A 13,296-nucleotide genomic window follows, 5' to 3' on the forward strand; every position below is an offset into this window, starting at 1 on the left:
ATGCTCTACCTCTTTCAAACCAAATACCAAAACCAAAACTCTTCGTGTGAGGAAAGTTATAATAGGAAGAAAAGAACACGGCTCAATACTAATGCCTCATAGTCCAGATCTTCCCAGTTATGACACACCATGCACTCTGGTTCCAAATTCACCCTTGTTATAACTTACAAAATAGTTCTGTGGTGGGAATGGGACAATTTTAAAAACTAGTTTTGAAACATGACATACTAGCTAAAGGCAAACTGATAAAGCAAGGACGCTCTCTCCCTGATCTCTGAGGTATATGAAAGCTTTAAAAAAAATGAATATATTTAATGCAAAATTCATGTTTAAACGAAGCTGGACTCACCATTAAAATTAACACTAAGCCTCCATTTGTTAACTAGTTATATGCATACTTGTTCTTTCCTACCATATATGTTTAACATACAGCTATCATGGGCTGTGTTAGGCAGGACTAATTACTACAAGTCACCTACAGGCTCCTGTAAGGGTCTTAGTGACCTCAATGTCTATTGAATTAATTGAGAGTTTTGGCTGAATAAAACTTCAGAGGGTTCAGCCCTAATCTACTGCACAGAAGGTGCATAATATATATTTTAATGAAAGGATGGTTCATTAGCCAGTCTCAAAGACTTAAACCTCTGAATGCTCTTTTACCAAATCAAATACAACAGAAAACACCATGAACAAAACTGAAAACCTGGAGACAATCATGAATTATGAGAAATTACATCATGCTCAATGCTACCATTATGATGTGATCAAATATCTCAGTGCAGCAATAGCAACCAAGTATAAAAACAATTCAAAATGTGTTTCTGTAATCCTATTTCTATCAGGAGGGTTGTACAGTATAAACAACACTTAGTATGGCTATGATTCCACTTAAAATACTATAATTTATTAAACACTGGGTTGTTTTGACTATTCTTGGCCAAATCCTTGTGCTGTTATAATCTTTTAAAGGTTTTTATTTTGCTACATATGTTTCCAGAACAATGAGTAAGCTTGCTCTGCTGTGGTAATACCCCAAGTAGCCTGGTCTCAACTGACGATATAAGATCATAATATCTCCTAGTAATAGCCCAAAAGAAACAAGACTCCTGGTAAAAGATGAGTTTATTGCTTGGATTCATAAGTAACACATTTTCTAGAGAAAGTTAAGCCATATATTGAAACACAGTCCTCCATAAAACAGTATGTTTTTCATCACAACCCTTAAAAAAGGAGGCTATAAAATGTATTGCTTTTATTAAGAAGCTGTAATTGTGGTGAAATATAACATGAGCCATTGATCCCACTCCTATTGAAATCAATGAGTGGTTTTCATCAACTTAAATGAAAGTAGGATAAAACCAATAGTTTTTAAATTCTCCATACTTGCTACTGTATTAGCTGTAAGAAAGAGGCAAAGATTGCAAACCACTGTTAACTACAGTAGTCCCTACTCATGCCTCTGGGACCAATTACATGAGGGCTAATTGTGTGAATGAGGGTTTACAAGTTGAGACTGTGCTTACTGTCACTAGTCTGTATCTGAATCTTGATCAGTGGCATAAAATAACCAGTGACCTGCTTCAAAAATACTCTGCAGTAAAAAATAGTTCAACTACTTTTTTAAAAGTTCAGGCAAAAGTTCGTTCTGTGCTAAACCCCTTACAGTCCAGGAAGTGACATTCTCAATGGAGGAATATTTTTCTTTCATTCCTAAACTTCACGGTAAAAGGATAAGGATAGCAGGGGGTAAAAATTTCTAAGAATGAATTATTTAAACATGGCCTGTAAAAGAGAATAGACAGCAAATCTGTGCTGGCTGAAGAAGAGATGAAAACAGCCATAGTGATGATAATATTTGGCACTGGTATAAAAATCTTCCATCCCAAAAGGTTCTAAAGGTTTTTACAAACTATGAGCAAGGTCATACTCTAGACTGCAAGAATCAACACATTTCAAATTGAGTTTGTCCTTTTCATCTTGATGGGCTGGAGCCCCTGAGTTATTACAACACTGAAAATTAACCCCGAGATACTGAAGCAGAACCTTGGTTTATAACATTTTGTTCAAAAGATCTACATGCCCAACACACCATTCTGCTGATCTGCTTTGGAAAAGATGAAAGGTCAAATGAATGCTGTCGAAATGACCAATCAGTTGCCCTAGGTGGTTTAGGTCAGTGGTGCTCATGGTTTTGGCCCCAGGGGCCAGAATCACAGATATCACCCTTGTGTGCTGGGATTAGGCTCTAGGGGCCTGCACATGGCCTCTGCCCAGGCAGGGTTGAGCTCCAGGGCCCTCTGCTGCCTTTGCCCAGGCAGGATCAGGTTCTAGGACTTGTGCTGCCCCCACCCAGCCCCCATGCCCTAGGATCAGGCCCTGCATTGCCCTGCACACCCGATCTAGAGTTCAGGGCCAGGGCCTACCAGACTAGATGCCAAGGGCCAGATCTGGCTTGCATACTGGCAGTTAAGCACCCCTGGTTTAGGCAATTGAGACCTAATATACTGATCACTGAAAAGGCTTCCTGACTTTCTACAGTTATCTTAGTACCATTAAGCATGTACCTGTGGCCAGATAGATGATATGAAAAAGCATTTCCTTGCCCTGCACCACGTCCACTGCCACATGAGAAAACCGGCTGTTGTCTTCCATGAAGTAAGGAATAGGAATGACAGGCTGAACCACCTCATGCATTAGAATAAATTTTTGGGCATCCTGAAGATTCCTCTCAGTCAGATTCACGTAGAGACCCTGGTCCATGGTACCACACTGCAAACACAGAAAAATAACGTTTTTTCCCATCAATAACACATCTTCTCTGTTTGCATTACAGAAAAACAAAGTTCAACATGAAAGTCCTACATCTGTTTTATAGATTCCAAAATTATGCCTCAGTTATGTGTTTTATAGCTGTCTGGGGTCTACAGAAAAAAAAACGAGAGAGTTACACTTAAACAACACAGTCTAAAGTGGTGTGAGAGGTCAGCCTGAGCAAAAGCAAATGAGGTCATAATAATATCACATGAAGCTATACCATAACTTCAGAAAAAAAGAAAAAGTTCAAAAGGTTAGTTTAATGTTCAGTGGTCTCATGAATATGAATATCAATACAATCCTGAAGACATGACCAATCACATCTTATTATCAGACCATAAAGGTCCACATGAAAACCATAGCATAGAAGAAGCTTACATGGAATTATTGCAGCTCCTAAAGGACTTCATATTCATAAAACAAAAAATGGACAAGGGGACCTAACAATAATATTTTAATCTGTGACAAATTAATATTTGCTTCAGAACTCTTTATATTATGCAAAAGAAAACTACAAACATTTCCTCCAACCAACATAAAAAATTACAAAAGGGGCACTTCCTGCCATGAATAAACTGAGCAAAATACATGATGATTTTATTCTTATTATTGCTTTACCACTTCCCATTTTTCTGAAGTATACAAAAATGGACACAGAAAGTGCTTATGTTAAGTGTGTGAGTGAGCAGCCACTCAAATGTAAAACAGACTAGCTATATATGAGATGAGAACACTATATTTGCAGCATGTATCCGGCATGTCAGCATTGTGAAAAGCACACCATAGTCAGACTATTTTTACTGTATTGAAAAACCAAACCTATGCTATGCCAGAAATGAGCTGAATCACAGTACAGCCGAAATAACACGCTCTGCAGAAATCTCCCAGTTTCGGCTTTGAGTGTTGTTAGTTCAAACAGTTTGGTTTCTCTGAATTTTCACAGCGGGATGCATCTGAAGCATCAGACTAGTTCAAACTCCCGAAGTGAAGCTCAAAGGGAGCCCAAGTTCACAACTGCTAGCTCTTCCTCATGGGTTTAGGAAGGAGACAGAGGAAAAACAGTGGACTAGAGGAAGGGACCTTACCTTGCCACACCTTACAAGCATGCAGAAAGCTGGATCAAGGAAAAGCTAAAATGACCAAACTGACTGTATCTTCAGCTGTACAATATTGTACTGATGAAAGCTCAGAGGCACTTCATTATCTGGCCATCAAATTCAATACTGGGAAGCATCTTGTGGACCTGGTATTGAAAGCATAAATGATGTACTAGACTTGTCGAAGCTATGTGTGTGTACACCTCTCAGAAACCTCGGACCCACAGCATTTGATGCATCTAATTTAGTGTGAGCATAGTCAGCCTTCCCATTATATACTTATGGCTCTTATTTATAACATTCTGAATAGTGTCAAGAATAAATCCACTGTGGAGCAATCTTTCAGATTATATGTCAAAAACCTTTGATCTTTTACCACAGACATAAATATACTACAGAAAACAGTACTCCTTTTTAGTAAGGAGATCGGGGCTTCACCGAGAAATAAATCATTTGAGTGTCCAATGTGGGTTTTGAAGCTGCAGTGAGGCACTCTGAACTTACAAAAAGTGGTTAGCTCTAGCTCAGGGTACAGGGATAGCTTTTTGATGGATGCTGACATTTCAAATCTGTGAAGCATGGAGCCAACACGCCCCACTTACAGCTAGCTGAATCTGCAGAGCAAAAGATTCATTTGAGCAAAGGTAGCCATTTGGCATCACTCGTGGCACATGGACATCTGTTAAAATCTACAATTTAAGCGTTTCTTCCAAAAGGGCAGGATGTAGCCCTAAGCCCTGGAAGTTGGCTGCAAAGCTGCCTGCATAAAATGGGATATGCTGCAATTTCATTTTGGCATGTACTGTACAATAAATGGTGGTGTTGTTTTTCATGTAAATTGCTGTAAACCATGTGGTTAAGTATCAACCATATAAAAAGAAAAAAATCTCAGTGCCTAGAAAATGGTTTGACTAGGAGTTAAATATGCAGGCTATTTTATACATTTAGCTCAATGTGACATCTTCACACTGAAACCACCACTAGCTTAAGATCTAGATGTAAATGTAACTTGCTTATTACAAAGGATATATGAATGCAGTGGTCTTCAGTCACTTCAGCTGAGGGCCAAACATTTCAAAAAGTTACAAGGCCCAGTCTGCAATTTGGGGCAGATATTATGCTCTGCTCTGCTTCCTTTACACCACTTAGGAAGAACAAAGGAAATGGAAACCACTCACAATTCCCAACTAGGGGTTCTATTTCATGAATGTAAAGACTTTATACCTCCTACAAGAAGATATGCTAGGTCAGGGGTGTCAACTGAGGGTACACGTACCCCCAGGTGTACTTGAGAAGGCCCTAGGGGGTATGTGTGGGCGAGCGGGGACAGAGCGCTGCCACCCATCATCCCGTGCTGCCCCGCCACACCCCTACCTCCCTCCCCACCTCCTGCTCCGCGTCTGGCTGCTGGGGGTACACTGATCCAAAAAGTCTGAAAACTCCTGTGCTAGGTAATCAGAGGGACTTCTGTCAGGAGTGTTTCAAAATTCTAGAACTTGCATGTACAAGTAACACATTAGATAGAAAGATGCCATCTATGGAAGTATTTCAGTTAAGTTGATGCTTTAAGTCCTGATTTTATGTGATTTCCATTTCTAGTTCTCTTGTCAGAGCCACCTGGTTGGTAACAATCTACTGGGAGGATAAGTGGGTCTTATTCTGCAGAACAAAAAAGACCTGCATCTGTCCCTGTCTGCAAATTCCCTTTCATTTTGCAGGTTTCACAAAATGACTCACCTGAAACTAATTGATTTGAACAAGATACAGTCAGATTTGTCAGTCCAGTTTCGGAGGATTATATACTCTAGCTGATGGGTTTAAATCAGAGGGCACACTTTTCTGAAACCATTTCCTTTCTTTGCTAAGCTAAAACACAAAGCCTTAGCAATAAGTATGTCAAGCAAATGGGCTTTGCAGGGTGGAGTAGGGTGCTCCTTATATCCACAGGGGTTAGGTTTAGTTGCTGCCTCAAAGCAGGTTAAACACTGCTAAGGTTTGCCTACCCAGTGGTGCCAGTGTAGCCCAGACAGGTCACACCCAAGCGTGTCACATTCACTCATTTCTGCATGCACATTCCATACCTGGAAATATTCTGGTGAAAGACTCCTGGAGTGTTTTCCAGCTTCTCTCAAGACTTGGTTTCTCCAGTGCACTTGAGGAGATGCTGGAACACCCCTGGGACAGCTTTTGTGGCATATGTCCATTTTTATTTTTAGCATATGTGCAGCAGTAGGTGAGTGGGGGTGTGCTTGGAGATATGTCTCCACCTAAGTGTATACACGTCTTTTTTGGGGTCTATGCATCTTCTGCCCCATGAAAATTGCAAAAAGACGTTTCTAGACAAGGATTTAGCCAAATGCTTCTGTTCTTTGTCAGATAGCACTCCATTTTTTGATTGCTTTGACACAAATGAACTGGACAAGAGAACCATAGCATGGTTACAAAGTCAGTGCTTGCCTCACACATAAACTCCTTCTTTCACTTTGATAGACCTGTAAATAGCAGAAGACTCAACCTGAGGCTTAATGGAGCTATGGGTCATAGAATCATAGAGAAATAGGGCTGGAAGGGACCTCCAGAAATCATCGAGTCCAACCCCCTGTCTGAGGCAGGATCATCCCTAACCAAACCATCCTATACAATCCATACTCTAAACTCTCCATAAGAGTACCATCAAACCTGACAAAACACAAAACATAACACCCTAACCAGCCACAGGTAAAGCAAGGGAACCATGGCAGCTAAAGTCCTGCCTCTGTAAAAGGTTGCTAATCTATGTTCAAGAGACCCCAAACAGAGGACCATGCCCACTGCTACAGAGGAAGGCAAACCCCCCACACAGTCCATAACAATCTGACCACGGAGTAAAATTTCTTCCTGACCCCAAATATGGCAATTGGTCAACCAGGAACCTCTGGCTTTGGTATCAACAAGAACAATGGCACACCCCAAACCCAGCCTTTGTTGCAGTCAATTAATTAATTGAGTCTGCTGGAGCATGGTCATTACTTCGCTTCAACAGACTCCGGTGTTATGTGTATCAGTATCCACAACAAGCTTTAGATAAAGCACCTCCACTGCCATTTTTCAGCACAGGGATGCTCTAGGTACTTTAATTAGAGTGGCTCTTAGCTGCTCTAATTAAAGCATGGCCCCCCTCCTACCCACCCTCACCCTCTGGCCACACACTCCCAGAGCGTGTCTATAAAGGCCCATGCTGGCTCTTTTCCTCATTGCCCTTTGGACTCTCCAGTACCAGCCTCTTGTAACTCATGTCCAAGTAATCTTCCTGGTCCCTGATGCAATGCAGCTTCTAATCTTTCAATCTTCTTCTCCACTGCAGACACCAGCTTTCACTTGGTGCAGGTGAAGTGCCCCTGACTCTCTGAGACGACCACAAACATAGTACTCCCCATGCGGGTCACAACAGCTGACCCAGACTCCATTTGTGCCTCCTTTGCTCCCTGGAGAACACCTACGCTGGAAGGAGAAGGAAAACAAGAGTGAAGGGGAAAGACAGAAAAAAGACACACTACAACAACCTGCACACCAAACACCCAAACCAGGGTCCTTGCACGCACTCTCACACATGTGCACAGTCTCCTGCACCCTGGCTCCCTCCTTGGGCAAACTCCCTAAGCAAACTCCCTCTCTGTTTGCAGCCCTCTGTTTACTGTTCATACTGTTCACTGGGGGCTGCCTTTTGATTAGGTTTCCTATCCTAGCTTCAGCCCTTAGTTACCTAAACCAGCTCCACACAAAGCAAATCCTGTCACTTAGTCACTCCAGAAGGGAAAAGATAGAAAAGGGGGATAAAAAGGGAGAGAGTGAGAGCATGAATAAAAGCAAACACTCACCACAGGGGAAAAAGTGGGGTGGGAGGAACCCCAAATACACACACCAGGTTCTAGGTAAACACTTTGGCACCGATCACCTACCCTAAGTCACTAGCATGGAGAGAAGCCTCATTTTTAGAATGCTTTGACACAGATTATCTGGACAAGAGAACCACAGCATGGTTATATTATGGCAGAAAGTCAGTGTTTGCCTCACATATAAACCCCTTTTTCTACTTTAATAGACTTGTAAAAATAGTAGAAAACTCAACCTGAGGCCTAATGGAGCTACAAGTCACAACATATCTACTTTCAAAACCTCAGTTACTTCATATTGCTCAAAGAGAACATACCTTGTGTACAAAAAGTCTAATGAGACAGATGGGATTTTATGTTTCAGTTGCTTAACACCATGCAAACTTGGAGACCAGATCCTCCAGTCAGCCTTGTGCACTCATATAATCCCATAGAGCCTTACGAAAGAAAACATGGCTCTATCAAGGTTCATGAATCTATCTGCTTGGGTCCAAAGACAATCTGGTTTTCCCTTTTTTTTTTTTTTAATATATATATAACATCAACACCATACCTCTGCCTATCCTAATTAAAACTTAAAGTAATATGTGTCCCATATACATGTGGTTCTGATGCAGTGCTGGACACTTATAATTAGTGAGCCATGCTAATTAAAAGCACCTGGTGCTGTACTGGGAGCAGGTGTATCAGTGTCACAGTGCGCGTTAGTGCTGAGAAAATCGTGGCAGTGCACTTTGAACTAAAACACATTGAGTATGTTTTAGTTCAAAGCACACCATCAGCATTTCCTCAGCGCTGACATGTGCTGTACCACTGATACATGTAATGTGCGAGGCTGCCAGCACATGTCAACTTACATGCTCAAGCAGATTCGATTAATGTGCTGGATTTCCAGTGCATTGGAGCAGACTCCCCACATGTGTGTAAGTGCTCTTTGTTAGAAAGAGAATTTGGTCAAAAATTGCTTATTTTCATGGAACACTTTTAGAAGAATGTTTTTTAGAAAAATATCAAATATTTTGGAAAAATACTATGTACTATATTTTTGATACTACTAAAAAGTCATTTTTTTGTGAAACAGCATTTTGTAATATGAAAATACATAGAAAGTAGAACTGAACCTGTGTATATTAGGCGGATATGAACTGAAGAGAGGGTAATTTTTCCTGAATACACAAATATATTGTGTATAAATTTGTAATCTGAAATTATTTTTTCCTTGTTAAGCTTGCTCTTCTGTGAAAAATTCCCATAAAATTTTAGAGGTGGGAAGTCATGCAAAAAAGCTGATAAAACATTCATCAGCAAATACTACTGTTAAAAGTTCACCATTTTTACTAAATGAAATTCTTAGACTGTAATCTCTTCTTCCTTTAGCCAATTTGGATGAAAATATGAGGATATACTTGGCTAAATATCAGTATTATTGATCATAAAGTAAACAGATGTCTATGCAATGTAAATTATTTCACTGATATCTATCTGAGCAGATAACCAGACTGACTAGATATGAAATGTCAGGTTCTTGTTTCCTGGTTTGTATTTTGATACCTGTGAACCATCCTATACTTCAGAAATGGAAAGCAACTAATGATAACATCTCCTGTCCACATATACCTGAAAATTAGGGTTAGGATTGGAATAAGGCAGCCAGGCAGAGCGAGAGTTCTCCTGATATTTGAAGGGTCCATTGAAGGCCTGAGTTATGGCACTCAAGTTGAAAACACAAACTGCTGATGCTGCTATGCTGTTCCTGTAAAAGATTCCAAGAAAAAAAATTAAATAAAGGTATTGGGGAATTCATTTACTGACCATGAAAAACAATATTTCCCACTGTAACTCTAAAAGTACTTCAAAAGTTAACTCTGCGACTCTAGATGTTCTCAAAAAAACAGGAACGGATCAGACAGAGGGTGGTCAGAACCAGAACACTCAGATGTTATGAGGATTCAGGTCCTCTTACGTTCTCATCGGGTTAGTTTCGAGAATTGTGCTTGCTTGGTAGTTGGGAGACAGGGTAAATCCATGCATGAATTCAGCAGCCTCCATGACCACAAGTGGCAGCTTGTGCATGTCTCCTACCATGTGGATCAAGACCTTCATCTTCCAAGCACTTTATACTAACCCTATTCTGACAACGCACCCAGGAAAGGGATCCAGAAAGTATTCATTTTATACTTTGTAAAACAAAAGCATAGAAACAAAACCCCAAACAAAAAATCTGCCTTGTCCAGGATGATTGAGGGGGCCTGGGTTGATACCCAGGAGGTCCTGCAACCCAGTCCTGTTCTGATCGAACTACTTCATACACTTTCCCCCCCACACTGGATTCCACATATCAAAGCCACTTTCTTTAGCTAAGGAGGGGTAGATTGGATTAGTCTTCCTGTCCATTAATGAGATAATGCACTGAGATAATGGCACAGCCTGACACGTCTTAGTTCCTCTAGAATCTGGATTAAACCTCTGGAGAGCTGAACTAAACCTAGATCTTCCAAGGCTAAGTACAGACAGTCAAAAAGTCTGAGGCATGATATACTAAGCTATGTACATTGAACTGATAGGCAAGTGAGCAGACATTCACTTTTGATTCCCAGGTTGCAGCCACATGCCTTGCAATGGATCAGGCCAGAAGCTGGGAGGCACTAGAACATGTCTCCCTACTTGACTGGAGAAGATAGCTTGGGCCAACCCTAGTCCACTCACCCTGCAAGGGGCTGGGGGAAGGGGGTTACAAGGAAGGTGCAAAGCATCTTGGGATGTGGGGGGACTAAGTTAACTTGAATCTGGAGGGGATCTGGGACAGAAGTTCAATAAATCAATTTATAGGGCTGTGCAAAACACCATTGTTTTGTTTTGATATCTGTTTCACAGCCCCATGGAGCACAGCCCAGTGGCGGAAGGTGGGCAGAGCCAGGACCACGCTCCAATCAGCTCCACCAGTCCCATGTAGCTCAGACCGGTGGTGGGGGGCAGGAAGAGTCAGGACTGCGCTTCACCTCCCGCCACCAGGCTGAGCTTCACGGGGCTCCAGAGCTGCTTGGAGCTCACCCCTGGCTCTCCCCTGCCTTCCACCGCTGGGCTGTTTCAAAACTCAAAATGTTTCGAGTGTCTTTATTTTGTTTTAAAGGTGTTTCAAAGCTTCTTGTTTCATTTTGATTTCACTGTTTCAAGCTTGAAACATGTCAAAACAGCTTTGAAATGAAACACTCAGTGAAATTTCGCACAGCCCTACCAATTTAATCTAAATCAGTTAAGTCTGATACTACATCCCTCCAAATGACCTTAAACTTGTTTCAGCCATTTTGAAAGCAGCTTGGCTAGGGACAGCCATTATACATGAACCAGTTTAAGTGATCAGAAATGGGTTTAAACCTGTAATAGAATACAAGTTCAGTGCATATAAACCAGTTTTAAAATGGCTGAAAATGGGTTAAGATAACCTGGTTGAATGTAGTATCAGACTTAACTGATTTGGGTCAAATTGGTTTATGCAATGTCTGTCCCAGACCCTTCCTAGTTTAAGTTAAACCACAGTCCCCTCAGCATCCCAGAGGCTTTACAGCCCTGGGCTGTGCTGGCTGCTCCAGAGAACAAAACTGGCCCTGCCCCTCTTTTCCTAGCCATGGCTCCAACAGAGATTGCAGGCACAGCAGTGTCTGCCTGGCTTCCCCCTGCACCTCCACCCCACACCCTGCCTCGCTGCTTGCTATTCAAGCAGGGATTCCCCCCTCCCCACTTGCCTCCCATCTCCCACAGCATGGGCCCCAGCCCCACACACCCTAGGCATGTGATATGTTATCTAATGATGACGGGGGTAGGTGTGTGTGTCTCCAATTTCACTGGGATAGGCAGACAGAACAGTGTCTGCTTTAGACTTTTTGGAGCTAATCAACAGGTCAGCTGGTAATGTACTTCCATTCCTTCCTTGGAAAAATCTGTTTAAGAAGAGATTGAACTAATGAGAGTGGCTTTTGTTTTATTGATGGGCTGATAAACACTGCTATCAGCCTCCTGCAGGCTCCCTCACCTGTCAGATTTGCAGACAGTGTGAAGAAGCAGGGAGAGGGAGATTGAAAAGTTCAGTATCAGCAACAGATACATGCATTGCATACACACCCGCTTTGCCTCAGAGTGCTAGCCTGGGGGTAGGGTCTGGCAACACTCCTGCCCCTGAGCAGCAGCAGGGAAAAGCCTGGGACAGTGCAGGCAGGGTTGGGGTTTACACACTTGTCTAATCAGAGCATCCTACTGGGGCCTGGCTACTCCCCTCCCCTGCCCCCTCCCCCCCCAGCTCAGCACCGTGGAATGAAAGAGAGGGATAATCTAGTGCCCCCCAGCTTTTAGCCTAAAGCACTGCAGGCATGTGCCGGCATTTCCTCAGTCCAGAAAGAATGTCTGTCTGTGCAAACTGGTTCAACCTAGCCAGGTTAGACTAACCTGAGAAGATTGAATCAGGTCAGGCTCAGGCTTCTTGAATGCCTGTCCCTAGCTTTTACGTGCACCAAACTTCCGTTGTGTTACAGATTTGAACTGACTTCAATCACTTATACCAGTCTATGTGCAATTTCTGTCCCTAGCCCAAATGACAATATGTGGCATTCCCAACATGCCTCACAAGTGCCAGATGACTAGCAAAAGGAAATAAATGACCAGGTAATTTTAACTTAACACTATGTAAGCTTACACACTTAAATAACTAAGCACTAGTCAGGCAAATTGTTCCAATCTCCTCTACTGCTATTGAAATATACCATATCTGCAGTGTACTAAGTTTATATTGTGAGAACATAATTCTGAGTATCGTGACTATCAGAATTTCTAATATAGGACTCAATAGTAAATTACTATTTGGCCATGACATGAAGACATAACTAAAATTACCTCTAAAAAAAAGTGCAGCACTTGGGATTTATAAAATATCTGTAAAAATGCCTTTAACAGGAGCAAAACAAATAGAATGTTCAACAGCTAACAGTAAATTAAGGTCTGGAATTGCTCTCCTAACAATGCACATAACTCCCGGGATTAAACTCCTGAGCTGTCCCTTTTCACAATGTTAGATAAATGGATAGATAATGAAGCTGGCAGACAGTTCCACAAACTTTCACTGTGGGCAAAACTGCTGACAACTGATCCACATAGCATTATCTCTTCATAATACTCTGCTGTTTAAATAAGGTCTTGGAAAGCAAAATCTACTGTAGAAGCTTCAAATTGATATTTTACAAACTTACAGGGAAAAGAAAATAATCCCTGGGGATCCAATCTGCCAACAACAAAACAAACATCAAACTACCCTGACAAAAGAGCACTTTGCTTCCTTCTATTTGTCCATGTTATGGCAAAAACCCAAAACCTAGTGCATGAAAGGAAATTTTATATTATGACCATGTGCAGAAACAATTAGTCTCAAATGTGATAAAAACTTGTTGACATAAAGTGCCATAACAGGCAACTCACTCGTAATATTTGCAATAGCACTGTGATTGCGATTGTATGAAAGAAATAAA

The 13,296-nt window shown here is 41.6% G+C and overlaps 1 protein-coding gene across 1 annotated transcript in view; it reads right to left on the reverse strand.

The window, feature by feature from the left end:
* The window catches only part of SEMA5A (semaphorin 5A), a 429,765-nt gene that overhangs the window by 207,498 nt on the left and 208,971 nt on the right, over positions 1–13,296 (reverse strand). Inside the window, exons 8-9 of the mRNA XM_019541437.1 lie at positions 9,401–9,536; positions 2,565–2,769 (exon numbers count right to left, since the gene is read on the reverse strand). Coding sequence (XP_019396982.1) covers positions 2,565–2,769; positions 9,401–9,536 — 341 coding nt within the window. The remainder of the gene's footprint in view (positions 1–2,564; positions 2,770–9,400; positions 9,537–13,296) is intronic.

This window comes from Crocodylus porosus, unplaced genomic scaffold (genome assembly GCF_001723895.1).
Source record: "Crocodylus porosus isolate Cpor-Errol unplaced genomic scaffold, CroPor_comp1, whole genome shotgun sequence".
Taxonomy (NCBI): domain Eukaryota; kingdom Metazoa; phylum Chordata; order Crocodylia; family Crocodylidae; genus Crocodylus; species Crocodylus porosus.